Genomic DNA, 17,279 nt, shown 5'->3' with positions numbered 1-17,279 from the left:
AACTGAGGAAACTATTGGCAGTCGCTGACAAGGAAACCCACCTCTGTTTATATTAATTTGGCACACGACGGCAGAAACACGAAAAAATACCTGCAGCATAACAAAAGACTGGAACCTATATATTAAAAGCTGGATACATTCATTCGGCATACTCTCAGGGTCATCCACAATTATGCCGGGAGCATGGTTTTTGCTAAAGTCATAATTACAAGAATATAGTTGATGGACAAAAATTAACGGCAGAGAAATTATGAAAATCGAACTGTGTTACCAAATTTGGGACGAATATTTTTATAAGAATGGCAAATTGTCAATTGACACATTATTTTCCGCTATCCACAACCTATAAATGACTTGGAGTTCGCTATTTTTGCGATGGCTCACGCATATCAATGTAAGTATTTTTAATATGAGTGATAGGCCGTGAAATAAACGCAAAACTACATTGAAATGCTAGGAGGAATAGGAGGAAAGTCTAGCCCATTAAAAAAACAATTTACTTTGCAAACTCAGCACGGCAGTGAATAAAATAGAATCGATAGAAAATAAAAGAAAAAATAACATTGCGAGAAGGAGAGATAGACAAAAAATTGAGATCACTATACCCGGTTTTGCTTAGCGACGGGAGAAATATAAGATAACCACAAAAGAAAACAACTAGCAGGAGCTAGCATTGAGTTGTAGGACAGGGCGACAAGGTTTAAAAAAAACAAGATTTGGTACTCAATGATTCTCTCAAGTGAGAATAAATGAAAAATAAGTTGGAGGATCAGTTAAAGCCACGAATATATAGACTACTTCCGGTCGGTACAGTAGTTAAGCAAGGAGTATAAATAACTACAGGTCGGATATCCTCAATAGCGAAAATAAGAATAAAATACAACAAGCGAAGACAAAATCAGCAGCACAACTGCTCAATTTAACGGTCTACAATGCATTAAATGCGAATTAAAATTTTAGAATAAAAACGAAATCAAAAAGCTTTGGTTGACGGATCCTTTTGGAAAGGAATGGAATGGGCTCCCGAGTTGCAATGACCACTTATTGAATCGTGAAAAGAACATTACCTTAATGTATGAGCTAAATCGTAACTTCCGAGAATAATTTTACTCCTTAAAAAAATCTTACTTTTTAAATCAATGAGATGAAATACATAAAGGAGCATAAAGGAGCGACGCATTTGAAATGGGTCATCAGGTAGAAAAGAAAATATTTACTACTAAATGTTCGAGGACGGGAAAAGAATCGCAGATGTACATAGGGTCGTTAATAGAACAAATGAAGCAATTATATTACATCGATAATACGCATGGGTGGAAATAATCATATTAAAGGGGATATTATCAAGATGATTTAGCATGACCAATTCGAGAAAAAATCTGAGGAAATAATAGTTTTACTGATATTACAAGAATAAAGGAAGAAAGATGGCCTAAATAATAAAATGGAATAGTATCTTACACTAGGAGTACGCAGATAAAAGTGCTGATGGTGTTTGGGACACTGCATACGAGGAGAGAGGATGAGGAAAGATGAATGGGTGGGCGGAGGCAGGAAGAAATACTCGACGTGGTGGTGAGGAGAAGAAACTGTTTGGGGTGTATAATAAGGAGGCAAAAGTTGCGGTTAACGTGGAAGACTTGGGGTTGCCGGAGACAGATCGTGGGATGCTGCGGGAAAGTGAGGAAAGGGAAGTGAGAAGGTAGCTTCCAGGGTTGAGTGAAGAGGGAGAAGACATCGGCCCAGCTGCAGAAGGAAATGGCGCGTGGAAGAGGCTGCTAGAGGCCGAAAGGATGTATACTGTTTCTGACAATATTTAAATCTCCATTAATAGGTGAACGCCATAGTAATTGTGTTTAACTACTATTTGAGAGCATATGGTTCAAGAAAATGCTGATAACGCTTGGTTTAATCCAAGAAAACGATTAATTACTTTTTAAAGGATAGTGTATCGTCTGCGTGAATAAATTTGGTGATTTGGCAAATTGCGAGGAACACCGGATAAGGTGTTTAACTAAGCATAATTTCAATGACGGACAGTGCAAAAATAATCAAATACATTTGATTTTAGCTTATCTTATCCCAAAAATAGCGAGAAATAAGAAGAAAAAGTAATACATGTCAACGTAAATCTGATAATAATTTAAAGGTATCCATGAGAGAAGATAAACATTTTAAGTTGACGAAAAACTGGCTACATCCGTCACTTTCTACTTATATCTGTATGGACGGTATTTTTAAAAGTGTACAGAAGAAAAGAAAATGAAGAATAGAGATATAAGAAAAGACACAAAATGGAATGGTGTGTATGAATATAATTTATTCACTACTCCCCCTTTTATTAGTAAGAATTTGAATACATCAATGAATTGATGATATTACGGTTGTTTTAAATTATAATTTGAGGACCACCTTTTAGAGTGTCCCGCAGGGTTGATGACCCAGAGGAATCACGTTAAGAATTGTATTGAAATAGTACACTCAACATTACAAGATGGTTGTTTCAACTTGATTATACATTTTATTTGGCACGAGTTTCCACACTACTTGCGTTAAAAGGGACTTAATCTCGCTTTTACCTATTTAAAATGACTATTCGCTTGGCCAGTTACCGCCAATAATTAAAAAAGGGAGAATAGCCTTAGTTATATAATTTTTAGCAATTTATAACGGTTTTAAGACATAAAAGTCGGTAATAAATGCCCCTAGCGTGTAGGTGGTGTGAGCAGGAAACTACGTATATTAGCAAAATGCTTCAAATATTTAAGTCGAAAATAGGTATTTAAAATAATTTTTTATACTTCTGATCACTATAATAATACTGTTAACAAATGTTCAAGAGTAGTAAAGTATGCGTTAGGAAAAGCGATGCCGAGAACAAAATCTTCCAATCCGAGTTACAGCGATACGTTTTAGCCTCGCGGAAACGAGAGAGCTCTCCTTTAATTGGATGAACGCCGAGAAATACCTTGGAGCGACCTCTTCACCAAGACACATTCAAACTTGCGCTGAAGCATCATAAAAATTAACGGGTAAGGTAAGAGATTCGCTGGGGATTTCAGGAAAGGTACAAGCTAAAAAAAATCCTGCGATCAAAATGAAAATTAAAAGAAAAAATCCGAGGTAAACAGAAGAGGATCCGAATCTCGATGGGGATGAAAAGGCATTAATCGTGCTGCCCTTACAGTATTCTGGAAAATCAAGCAACCAAAAATGCCAGAAATGTTCTCGGGATGAAAAAAAATTTCAATGCGCCCATCCGACGGGAGGAAATAAACAAAAATCACCCCTCGTTTAATCTCGTGGGGAATGTCTGACCTTTGGCCCTGACTTAGGAGCTTTCAGCCGAAGATGAAAGGGCACAAGAGATGGATTCCTCTGGAAGGGAGACTGAAAATAGCGGAAAGACCATCGGCCCTTGGTCCCACTGTCCGTCCATGTCTCCGGCCCTCGCCTCGCCGTCCTCCGCAATCGATGACGCGTAATCTCAGGAGAGGCGAGCAACGCCTCTCTCTTACCCTCCTCCCCTCACCATTTCAATCGAAGAATGCGTCATTGTGCTGCGTCACGTTTTATTTCGCGTCTCCGCATCGCACTCCGCGTATCGCATCCGTTTTACACCTTCAAATCCCGTATTTTTTGGCTTGCTGCCAAACACCAGGCCTCTTACAGCGACGATCGCAAAACATAGCGGTCACTCATACGTCCTGAAATTCTACAGGTTATTTCTTTCGAATTTCGGCAAACCTCAGAAATGTTTGTAGTTACGTTGCAGTTTATTGCCATGCATTCAAGAAATAAATTTGAAAATTACAATCCTCCAGCTCAGTAGCGAAAATGATTTAATTATTACCATAAATTTACTCAAAATTCTGATTTATATAATCCAATTATTACGGGACTCAAAATTCCATCTATTTAACTGTAAGAAAATTAAAAGAGAGATTTTAAAATATTTTGGTGAATTACTTTCTCGAATTCAAAGAAAAAAATATTTATTCCCAGAGGGGGCACTACTTACTTTGAGTTGGGGCTGATGTACTCTAGGATGAAAGGAGCAAAAAAATGCATCATTTAAGCCAAGGATTCAACAGGTAGTTCACCTTCAAGAGTAAAAAAGGGACATACAAGATACTTAGACACATTGTTAAGCATTTTATTTGATGCCATTAAAATCGTAAAAAAATCCTAATGAAAGGACATTTGTTCAGCAAGACCAGTTACAAAAACGACGCAATTTTTTTATTTTGTAAGTTTCATAGTTTAATTTTAAGCAAAGTCATCATCATATTAACTTCTTCATATTTTATTGGCAGAAAAAAAATAATTTCATTCATATCAATGCTCCTAATCTTACTTACTTCCATGGGCATTTATACCCTAGATGGTATTTAGCGTCGCCAACTGTCTGCCTCCAATTCTTCTTATCTTCTGCATCCTCCTCTGACTGACTCTCATTCTCTTATATAATAATTATTCTTTTAATACTTAAATGCCACTAAAACCCCATAGGCAAAGTAAAATAAATGGCTGTGATTCACATTCCTATACGTATTACCCAAGTCACAATTTTGAAACTCATAAAAGCCTTTTTCATCAACTTTACTAATTCCAATTATAAAATGTTCTGTAATAATAAAATCCACTAAAATTTCATGGTATTTCCAGAAAATATAGGGGCTAATGATATCACACGAACACTGGTAGAAGCGTCTCAAATAAGAAAAAAATAATAAAATAATACGAGTTTTATACGAGGCGCCGAGAAGGGAAATGGAACGTCGTGACTTCATCCTTCGGAAATTTCACCTCGTGAACGATAATGCACAAAGACCATCTAAATCCCAGCCACATGAAGCTGGAAGGAGGGAAGAGAGTTGAGAGACGGAAGATTCCTGCCGGCGGCGACGCGAAAACGGAATTTGTCTCCAGAATCGCTCCGCTGTCACGCTCAGACCGTTGCATCAGGATAGAGGCATAAAAGGGATACGTGCAGTGCGGTCATAGAGAACAGCCCCAGCAAGCATCGGTCACGGTCACGACGAGCCGCGAAGGCCTTTGACAGCCGGAGTGGTAGAGGCGGAATTATGTGCATCAGCTCCTTTGGAATGAGATGTGGGTGGGCGAGGATGGGAGGGCTCTGTATGAGGGGCACAAATGCTGAAGAACCTTCTTACGAGACTTGAGAGCCCAAACGATGGCTTATTGATTTTACGTAGCGTATCGGCACCTCAATGTAGGTTTCCTATAGTATCAATTGGCCACAAGTTCACTTTGAGGGAATTTATTTAAAAAAAAACACCAATTAAAAGTACCTACTATGCTTTATCAGAATATTTAATTCACCTCCAAAATTTTCGCTGCTGATTGCGAAATTATCAAGAGGCTTACCTCAAGTAGCCGTTAAAATTTTTCTAACGATAATTCCTTAAATCGGCTGAGATGAAAAGATTAAAGTCGTGGATCTTGGAAAGTAATGATTTGGCTACACGGGAGGGGAAGATGGGTAAAATAAGGTTTTCCTATGCGTAACTACAAAATATTTCAACGCCACATTTTAAAGATTTCATTGCAGGTGCTAGGACGTGGTACAAATAGCATTATTAAATGGTAAAATTAGGTGGATCAGCGTCTAGGAAGAATCTAACGACGGAGCACAAAGAGGTCCTTTCAAAGTTGTTCATGTAAAATGTGTCGTCATCCCTCGCAATCCACCTCCAGCCATCCACAAATTGTGAGTCTTGGATTATAGTTCCACCTACGGAAAGTCAAATTGTACTCGCAATCATTGTTCGATACTAAAGAGCTCTGGATAAGTGTCATATAATTGACAAGTATCAGCTTTCCCATACACGACAAGGTAACGTTTCTTCGTCAAATCTTGAATAGGTCATTGCAGATGCCGTATGAAACTAAAAAAAAGGTGGAATAAGGTAGATAAGCGTCTTTGAAGGTATTGAATATTTGGTAGTTAGACGGTATTTCCAAGGTAGGTTAGGAGAAATCATTTGATTGAACCAAAGGGGAGCCCAAATGGATGGTTACAGTTTTCGTATCAAAACGCATCGCTATTCCCATTCTTATACATAGGATATCCCCACCCTGTGACCCATCCACTCACAGAATGCAGGGGTCGGATGCTTACTTAGGGTTTGAAGTGCTAACAACAAGTGCTAACAACAAGTGCCAGTGATAGTAATATTTTTGATAGTAAAAATTTACCTAGGGTAAGGTGATACCCCTGTGAGCACTGCTTTGGGCTACTTAACGGAGGTTCTGGGTTCAAAGACCGGTTTAAGCTTTCAGGCACACTAAAAATATCCTCTAAGTGCGAGGTGGCTCAAGGAACTGACCACTATATACACTTAATATGCGGAGTCAGAGCACTGAGGGTTTGCCAGGGGTGAGCTATACCATCCACTTGTACAAAAACCTTCGGCTCACTGAACAATCACTGCACGCGTTAGTTTTTCTTTGTGCCAGTAACGGATTCAGAAAAAATTCAAGGGGGGAGGCGCAAATGATATTTTGAGCTACCTTACTTTCATCGTGATGAAAAATAATCAAGTTACATGCTATATTTAAGATAGTTTTATCTAAACTGATTATACGCATTTACAAGACAATGCTATCTTACGATATAAAAATATCAATTGTGGTTCAGCAATTTTCAGCAATAGGGGCAGCCTCGCAAGGGTATCACCACCCATGTGTATCCGCCAATGCTTTGTGCTTATAAAAAATGTAACTTCGTTATAATATTCATCATTAATTAGTGGAATATTTCGTTAGGAGAGCCAGCGGATGGAATAGAAATACATAAAAGGCAGCATTTGGCGGATCTTAGAAAATAATGCGGCAGCCAGCCAGGGGTGACGCTAGGTATCAGGAATACAAATAAGGAAGGATAAAGCCCTTCGACGGAATCAGAGAGGGTCTCAAAGGATTGGTTATAGAGTTGTTCGGATCAAAACGTGTCGTCACCCTCCCGACCCACCACCTAAACCACCCGCAGAACGCGAGTCTCGGATAACAATGGGCGTCAAGGGAATAATAGGGTCCGCCAGGAGAAAGGATGCCTAGCTCGGGGGTGTTGGCGGCATCGGAATACGGGGATGTGGGGGAAGGAAGGATGGGGGAAGGGAGTTTACCTGTGGATCCGCGGTGGCGGCGAGCAGGAGTGGCGAGGCTGCTCCGTCCCGTAGCGTGGGGGGCACGAGCCCCTTGGAGGAGTTGTTGAGGGCGGGGGCCAGGGGCTGCAGGGCGGACGCGGAGGCGGGGAGGCCGCCCGGGTGGGCCACCGACTGCTCCGAGCGGCAGTACGACGAAGACGACGGCTTGGAGAGGAACTTGGCGGTGGGGTGGGCGCGGGCCGCCCCCATCGAACCTCCGCCCCCGCCGCCCCCGACGCCGCCCCCGCCGCCACCTGTGGCGCCCTCCTCCGAGGAAGACGAGGAGCACCACTTGCCTCGCCCCTTGAACACCATATATGCCTGCGGGTGCGGGCCAAAGAGAGAGAGAGAAAGATTGATGGCGTGAGCTATGTACATACACATTCACAATTTGGGAGGGACGGGAGATAAAGGGTGGCCAATGCTTGATACTTGGCGCGAAAGCCAAGCGTATTGGGTGCGAGCAAAGATGGAGATAAATGAGGAAGACGAATTTAGCCCGAAACCGGAGGCCAACCAAACCAGTGGCGCAGCGAGGGGGGTTTTGGGGGATAAACCTCCCCCCCTCCAGAGCTCAGAGAAATATTTAACTTTAATCCATTTTACCTAAATGGATTAAAAATACTTATAGAATAGTGTAAGGAACAATAAAATATTCCTCATAAAGCCGTAAAACTCACCATTTTGAACCATTTATCACAAAAACTTTCAGAGGTAGGGCCCCGCACCTCCCGCTTACCCTGGCGGGTACTCCTAACCCCCCTGACTCCCCAGTATTAGATGCACCTAAAGCCCCCACTAGATTTAAATCTTACCCGCACCCCTGAACCAAACCACCATGTCAATACATTGGGAGGAGATGGAAACCCGAGGTCGCTAAACTGAACATAAATAGACTCTAACGATTCCTTGCGGAATAGAGATGATATATAACTGCAGCAAAGCTTGTATTAGTGCGAACTGTTTATTGGAAACTGTGCCACTTACGGCATCTTCGTGTCATCACTGAAAATACACTGGCCAAAATAGGGTACACTGACCAGAAAAGAATACATCGAGCTGAATGAGACACATTGACCTGCATAGAGAACGCACTGTTCATTCGAAGTATGATCGATTTTGATAGCTTCGCGTCATTTCAGATCAGCATTTCTAATATTCCGAGAAGAATAATACAGAGTTTATGATTTAAATAAGAGAATTCGCGAGTATTTCCGAGGTTTCCCGACTTATTCCTCTCCTGTCCTCTGTTGTCACGTGGCACAGGGGCTTCAAAAATGAAAAAAAGTGACGCACCTTCATACTTTACATGTGCATATTGCAGCTACGAGCGCTTATAAGGAAGGTAGGTGCCCACCAGGCGATCACGGTTGACTTCGTTTTTAAGCCGAATGGAACCAAGCATGGGCTCAGTGCGAGTACAGGCCCACTTACCAGCCACTACTCAACTACTAGTGACGAACGTACGGGATGGTGTGGCCTGTGGGAGTGTTTGGTCAAAAATCGAAAATTTGAGCACACTAGATAGAGGGTTGTTAGCTGGCAGATATTGAGTCATAGCGTTCAGCACGGGAGTGAAGATGAGGGTTTGTTTGGCTATCTGATTCGGGATTCGCAACTGTTCTCCTAAATCGTCGGAATATTTACTCCCCCTGAAACATGAGAGGAGTAGGGGGAACCGTAGGCTACTCGTGGAGATGGGCGTAGGTGTATAGAGATCGAGAGTACAATGCTAACAGTGGACGGGATGCAATTCTTTATATATTTACACAAATGGCATATGAAACTGTGGATACCAAAACAGTACAAGTTCTTACAGTCGCAAATGTTTAAATCTAACCACTCTTTCTGCACAATTTCTCAGCTAACAAAGCCATTACTTCAAATTTTCCCCATGAATAGATAAGTTAGATGACAACCATCATTAGAAAACATATCGAAGCAACATGTAGCCTCAAAGATGCACAAAAAAATGTTTCTCTTCAATTCGTAGCGTGTATTAGGGCCGCTTTGAAAATCTTGGCTTCTTTATCTATCAGAACGAAGCAAAAATGTAATATTTTTTATTTACAGAAATACCATGATTCTCTTAAAAGTCCGACCCTACACGAGCTACAAAACCGCTCTTTCTCAATATTAGAGGCTTAACAAGTGGGTCACTGGGCGGTTCGTTAAAAAGAAACACGTTTTCCAACGTACGGCCGAAAAATATTTCCACTCCACGTTTTGAATATTTCATTCAGGGAGGGAGGGAACTAACAGACGGCGCACAAATTTTTAAAAGGACCGATGGATCGGGATGAATTATTTTCAGGGCAGAAAATTTAAACTGTATAACAGAGAGAGATAGAAAAAAGATAGAAGTAGAGGGAGATAGGGAAAGGAAACCTCGGATGGTATGGGGGGGAAAAAAATGAGAGAATCGTTCAATCCGATACTACGCGATATCACGTAACCACTCGTTCCACTCTTATGGGAATCAAATCGACGAGGGCGCTTAAGGATCACAAAAGGAGTGGGAGGATGAAAAGAGGCAGGGCAAATATAAGAGAAGGCTCCGGTGGCGCCAATCAGTTACCAGAATGGAGCGTATTGATTGATCATTCCTCCGTGACTGGTGGTCTTATTGGGACTGCTCTCCGCCGGGTACGAAGCTGTGACATTCCACGGTCCAGAAGACGTGCTTCTTTTGAGTTCAGAAATCAACTCGATTCAACGAGTTATTGTTCATAATCATATTATAACAAAACAAAAGTTAAGCGTCGCCATGCCTTCATTTTTCATGGATATAATACGTACGTGGAAACTCGTTTTTATCTGATATCCTCCGGGTCTGGGGGAGCGCAAGGAAATGTTAGCAAATTATTTGGAATTCAATTTGAAAAACAGCAACATTAATCATGCAAGTACATGTTACTAAGGAAAAATATACCACGAACTTTTCAACAATGACTTTTATTTTCCCGTCAGGTTTAAAAACTTCTGAGCCATTTTCTAGGAATCAATGTTTCATGAAGTGCTGAAACCTATCGGGAAATTAAAAGTTATTATGGATAAAACCCAAATATATTTTTTCTTTGTATGATGTACTTCAACAAAGTGACTCCTATTTGGCAAGCAAATTTTGAAAAAAATGCTCGCAAAAAATACGCAGGTCTATTGCACACTTTGGCACAATAATCGGCTAAAATGTAAGCATAATCAACAACTAGGTACTCGATTGCTACGCGAGGCATGTGCCGAATACTGGTGGTAAAGCTTAGTTGGACTAGAACTGAACGAAATACGGACATTTTAATGGATGCTTCTGTAAGTGTTTACAGGATTTTATTTGAGAATGCAATTGTTCTATCTACCCCTCATTACGTAACCAAGCCAACGATGTAGCTATAGCTGAGCTGCCTTGGTGATTAGGTCATCACAACGGCGAACTACCTACCTGACAGTGAGAATCGGGTTCGTTTGAATAAGCCCTTCCATTTTAAATTTCGCACTTTGCCGTAAGGAAACAGGGATGTATTTAAAGAATCAATTGAATTGCATTAAATCACTAAAATTCATAATATGTCATCTACAATAAGAATCATGTTTATACAAAGATCAGCACTATGGAGAATAAAATGGGAAGGACAATTTATCTATTCTATATTTATCGAAAACGTTAACCTTAGAGCTACACAGATTTGGCTCGAAGTTCTTATTTACAGCTATTAAAGTAATCAAAGATAATTAATTGGAAGCTTTAGGGTTTTTACAGAGATAACACCCCTTACCTTGCTACCGAAAATGAGGCAAAGCAGCATGGTGATAGTCAGCTGAGTGTGGCAAAAAAATATCATGTAGAGGAGGTCGGGATTAGCTGGCGACTGTAGAAATATCCTGCGAAGAAAAGAGAAAACGTTTGTTAGCAAAGAAAGTTTGCCTTATGACATATACGTGAAATAGTTAAATTACAATTTACATAGCCCTTTAATTTAATAACATTTTTAGTGAAGCGAAATATATTATTGATCATCACAAATGGTGCGTTCATTACTCAAGTATTATATCATGCTGTCGAGTGACTATCTACATTTCATCAATTTAATCAAATGCTCTCGCGTACACGGTTACACATTCATGACATTGAAAAAATTACCTAAAACTCTCTTGGTGAAAGGCCAAATTTTAGCCAGGGAAAGCAGTGCCAATGTGACCATTTAAGGTAAATGTTTTGTCGGGATTAGACATTGAATATGAAAATAATTAAAGAAGTGAAATATTAATAATGATAGATTTGTAAACCGAAAATTGCATGAGCTCATCTTCATATCTGCAAATTAGAAACTCGACAGCGCAGTATGTTCTGCATATGCATTACCAGCATTCCCGGGATCCGCTTTGATCTAGCAAAAACACACAAAGGCAAATATTCCCGGGGAGGTGAAGCGCCTGCAGGTGTTACTGCGGTGACAGCGTAGCTTAAAGCTTTCATGACGAATCACAGGTATTGAGTTCGGCATTTCGGGCGCGCGATGCGCCATCTTTATGCACTTATCCGTTGTCATTCAGGTCGGGGTATCCCGGAGGGGACTCATTCATTTACCACACAGCCGTTCATAGTCCATAAAAATAACTCGTATACTATCTCTCGCTAAAAGAAGCTAATGCAGTTGCTGACTCACAATAAAGTAAAAATCGCAATTGTTGACCAGAGGGAACCACGTTTTAAATGTTTCGGTGAATAGCCTTAAAGAGCGCGAATTCGATCAAATACAGGTCATCATAACATAATGGTGTGGTCTTTGCACATGATTTAAATGAAAAAAGAATTACTTACAGTTCATGTTTTATTTTATTTTGAAACTTTTTGGTCTAAAACAGGATTCCATGGATGATTGGTTTCCGGGTCATTTCATGATTCATAAATGTTAATAGGTGCGCTCTTAGTAGCTACACAAGATAGAAAACCGGTGCCAATGCTAGCCTACTCCAAACGAAAGACACCAAGGGGATCGCGGCATACGATGGATGGAGTTAACTCAAGCAGGGATCAGTCCGCCCATGAATAATCTCTGTCACCCTCTCCCTATTATCTTCCTATGAATAACTGAAACCGCACTATTCTTTTATGATAACCCCGTAAAGGCTTTTCTTCGGTCATTATAACCGAAGGCACGCTAACAAATTGTATACATATAAGCTTTAGCTGATGCTGGACCACGGAAAAGCGTGGCGCGAATAAATTTACAGAGGAGATAGTGCAAAGTCATCAATTGATCGGAATGCTATTCCACCAGAACTCGCTTCACGTCGTCGTTGCATGTGGAAACATTCGGCCGGATAACGAAACAATTGGTGGCTCCGCTATTAAGCTCTTGCGTCCTGCCTCCTGTACCCCAAATATTGTACCTAAAAGACTATTTTCACGATGAAAGGCTTATTTGTGCGCCATGGAACAACATCAAAGTTTCTGAAGCCCAGAGGGAATACATGCAAGAGTAGGTCTTAAGGCTGCGCAATAACAAAAGCCGAGTTCAACAGTATTATTCAGGGAAATGGAAAATGTTGGCGTATGACATATTTTTACATAAATATTATTTAAATCCTTATATTTCTCCATCTTCATGAGTGTTGAAATGAAAGATAACAAAATTTTAATCAAAATAAACAACATTAAAACAATCGATGTCGTCGTAGACAGCCAAATAAGCCCATCGGATCCATGAAGAGATCTCAGATAAGATTTACAGTCTTGTTTCCATGCGCAGAAATTATGAGCGCTCTTTTATATACGTAGTTCCTCTGGGTTTTGAATAATCAGTTATAACCAATTCTGAAATGACTAATCAACCAGGGATTTGCTAACCATGTAAATTCAAAATGTAGTCAAATAGAAATGAACGATTCGGGAAATATTTACACATAATTTGACATTACTCTTTTTAATCAATCTGCAATAAAAGATTACTGACATGATAAGAACGTCGCCAGAAAGTGCCAAAATTCCAATTTCGAATTTTGCTTGGGAAGAAGTTGAAACGGTCAGAGCAATTTCCGGCTTTTTAGTATAACAGCCAGAGTCGGTCGTCATTAGTATACGCATAAGGAAAATAAAACGCAATAGTGACAAAATTTTAATTATTAATTTAAAAAGGTGGAAGTAAAAATAAGTTTGATATTGAAATATTTTTGAAGCCATTCTGTTAATAAAATAGCACTTATATTTTGCCTGTTACCTAAAGTGAGCAGCCTCAATTTTTTTCAATGGTTAAAATTTTTTTATTGTTTTTTCCGAGAGACTGAATTAGTCACGTGTTCCAACGTTGACGGGAATTTCACGCACTGGGCAGCCTGCCCAGCCAAGCGGAAGCTATCTCTGCGTATTACAAAAGGTGGGCGACTTTAGTGAATTCGGAATATCAAATGCGACGACAGGAGAAGGGCACGAGGGAGCTATTCGACGTCCTGTTTGTGCGGCCTAGCGTTGAGTGTACGTATGACATCTGTATTGGGAAAACTTGCAGCATATACGCAATCTCAATATAGCTAGTCATACCCGGGCGCGAATCTAAGCATTCCCTTTGCCTTTACGTTAATATAGAGACCTTTGACCTTTGGAAATTTCCACGGTCACGGGAATAATTAATCAGTTTTCCAGTTTTTAGTAAAAACTATAAATATTATCTCACTTGAAAACAACTTTCATCAAAATAGATTGGGCAGGAATTCTTTACCGAAGGGATTTATTCGCGGGAGAAATAGATCAAATAAGACGGATGATGCACCTAAGATGATATTCTTCAGAAACCAGTTAATATGATTATCCAACTTAACTACCCAACTCTATTCTAACGGACAAAATCTAACGACTTTATGTTTATGCAAAATTAACATAATACTAGACATTTTAGTTCCACTTGTAACCGAAATTGTATTTCCTTCCATCGACATTTGCTTAGTTTCCTTTCTTCATCAAATCATTCACCTCAGCCCCTTAAATGTCTATCCTTTTATGAAATTCTGACAGCAGAGAAAAGGATAGGTAAAAGCGTACCTAAATATAATTCCGGTGGAGTCGGTAATTTACCACAATCATCGCCACTGTTTTGAGTGCATGCATTCTCAAAAGATTACGAAACCGAGCATCAAACAGGAGAGTCGAAATCACCGCAAGAAAAGAGCACGAGGACTCACGGTTATTTACAGCGTCTTTTTACACTCCATTTTTCAAGAGGGTATGTATTTTTTACTAAAGGTGGCACTGAGGCTCCGGAAAATATGAACGTATCCTTGGTAACGTGAGATGCCGGTTGTAAAACGCCGCCGGAGTGCGTCTGCCATTTTCCATATCGGCGGAAATTGCTGCTCGAGGCAACAGTATCCATTTTTTTCTTCACTCACCGCATCGCAGCTTTTTCCAGGGCATCAACAGACTCTATTTCGACTGGAAATCTTTTACCGGAAGATTGCCGCTGCACTCGCACTGGCATAGTGAGAGAAAATGGGGAGAGGGTCTCGTGAATCTAGGGCATGCGCCCGTCACGGCGTCTGATTGGCCTAAAGCAGATTTCATCGGGGTTCCAAGGGAGATGCTGAAAGCTGCTTCAACTCGTTTCATGATGTTGACAATTCCGCTGCTCAGTCTCGGCCCGTGCGAAGTAGAATGGAGGGGCCTGTAGGAGTACCGACGCCCTAATTCAACTGAGTGACACTAAATTAAAGAGCGCCGGAAAAACTAATTTCGGCGGAATTAAGAACCAAAACTTATCGCTTTCAACAAGGTTAGTGCAAGATACGACCCATGCGTCATTTTCATGAAAGTTTTTTAACATGCCAAAATACTCTGGACATTCCAATTAAAATTTGGCATTTTTATATTGGCTCTCGTGGCAGTACTTTTAAAATTGATGAAGTACGTAATTTAGGCAGAAAGCAAGATTTTAGTTATACCAACAGGAGGGGGTAAAAAATAAAATATAGGTACTTGTTCTGTTACTGTACAAATTACTGACTTATTCAATAATTGCTGTGATTGAAGTGAAATCACATAAGTTACGTGAAAATGACGCCACGGTCTGCTCAAATATCTGTAGAAAGTGTAAACTTACAAATAAAATGATTATGTTATACACATTCTCTTTGCCCTAGTTTATTCTCGATGGATGTTGTCTACGATGGCCATGCATTAAAAAATGCGCTAAATGTATTTTTATTAATGAAGCAGTCGCGAACTTACCTCTTTAAAGCGCTCAATCACATCTCCCATGATCTAATTTCCCAAATGATGACCGGGGAGGAATATTATCACGGTGGCTGATAAGATATGCGTGATTGCGATGTATATGTGGCGATTGTTATGTTTAGCCGTCTATTGCGATGTTATGGTGCTTCCGTTAATGAATTGCGGAAATTGAAATAGCGGTTTTATCCACCGCAGTATAAGGTTAATTATTAGATTTAATATTAAATTAAGGCCACTCTAAAACATTGAAGGCTAATTCAGAGATGTCTCACCTTCCTCTGAATCACCATCTTCAGCTAACAGCATTAGAATGGGGGTCGTGACGATTGCCGCGACAAATACACCCTAGTCAGTGCAGCGACATGTTCTGGGATCACACTCTGGTAAACTTCAGATAAAGTAGTTTCTATATCGCGCAAATCAGACCACTCTGCGAAAGAGTTCATGCAGTATGTTGAAGCTGAAAATAGTTTGTGCCATTTTTTAAAGCAATTACGGGAGACTCTTGAGTTACGTTTGATTATTCGCTGAAATTGGGGAGTAAAAGTAAATAAAAACTGTTATTTATTTTCAAACTCATTCTTTCGTCAGGATTATTAGCAATTTTTTCGAATATAGAAGGGCATATATAAAGGTTGCGCCATGGGAAGCAGATTTAGCCCTTCATACGCAAATTTATTTCTTGGTCTCCTTGAAGAATCCTTCCTATCATCCTACCCACTTCAACCCTCACTTTGGCTTCGCTATATAGATGATATTTTCCTTCTCTGGCCTCATGGAGAAGATTCACTGAGCTCTTTCATTTCGGCACTCAATGAATTCTCCGAACTATCCTTTACTTCTAACCACTCCCCCTCCCGAATAAAATTTCTCGACGTTACCATTTCCCTAGAAAATAAAAATTTCACCACTTCAGTCCACATTAAACCTACCAACAAACAACAATATCTTCACTTCAACAGCTGTCACCCCTCACATACTAAACAATCCCTTCCTTACTCTCTCTCAGTAAGAGGCCATAGAATTTGCAATAACTCCGAATCCTTAGACATTTTTCTTAATAATCTTCACCACTCCCTTCTTCGTAGAGGATATCCTTGGAACCTTCTACGTAAGAAAATCCTGCACTATACTTACAAACCCAAAATTCATACAAAGAAACAACCCACATATCTCTCCCTTTCCACCACATACTTCCCGGGCGTGCAGGCTTTGAACAGAATCATCAAAAGCCTTTTTCCGATTCTTTCTAACAACGTCACTACTGGAAAAATCTTCTCTAGCTCTCCATCCTTATCCTTCCGTCGGCCGCCAAATCAGTCTTCCATTCTCAAAACGACTAAACCACTCTCAAGGTTCACCACCCGAACTAGCTCTTTATCTATTGCCTTGCCCTTGCCAACGGCCCCGGTGCAAAACGTGTGCGATCCTCATTACCCAGTCACTTCCTAACAAATTTCTTACTTCTCCGCTTCCTTCCACTCCGTCCCCCACCTGTACAACTAGTAATGTAATTTATACCCTTTCATGCAATTCCTGCCCCGCCTTCTACATTGATTTAACCACCACCTCACTCAACCTCCAGATTAACAACCATCGAGCTTCTTGTAAACCTACTTCCCAATCTGCTTCGCTTCCTATCCCTACCCACGCCTTTTATCACAATTTAGAATTTGATGATTGCTTCCACATAGGAATACTTGCCTCTCTCCCACCCTCCGCCTCACCGCTAGAATTGAAAACTCTAGAGCAGCCTTGCACATGGCTACACCAAGCTTTCAACCCGCCTGGTCTTAACAGGGCCCACTGATCTTTATAGCCCTCTCCTCTTTCCCATCCCCCATTCCCCACCCTCTCCCTACCACTTTCTTATCCTAATCTCC

The 17,279-nt window shown here is 40.4% G+C and overlaps 1 protein-coding gene across 1 annotated transcript in view; it reads right to left on the bottom strand.

Annotated features, from left to right (window-relative positions):
* The window catches only part of LOC124162347, a 494,698-nt gene that overhangs the window by 43,601 nt on the left and 433,818 nt on the right, over positions 1–17,279 (bottom strand). The window contains exons 12-13 of the mRNA XM_046538856.1: positions 10,946–11,051; positions 7,152–7,493 (exon numbers count right to left, since the gene is read on the bottom strand). Of these exons, the coding sequence (XP_046394812.1) occupies positions 7,152–7,493; positions 10,946–11,051 (448 nt within the window). The remainder of the gene's footprint in view (positions 1–7,151; positions 7,494–10,945; positions 11,052–17,279) is intronic.

The sequence above is a fragment of the Ischnura elegans genome, chromosome 1 (genome assembly GCF_921293095.1).
Source record: "Ischnura elegans chromosome 1, ioIscEleg1.1, whole genome shotgun sequence".
Lineage (NCBI taxonomy): Eukaryota > Metazoa > Arthropoda > Insecta > Odonata > Coenagrionidae > Ischnura > Ischnura elegans.
This window is presented reverse-complemented; position numbering and strand designations above follow the sequence as displayed.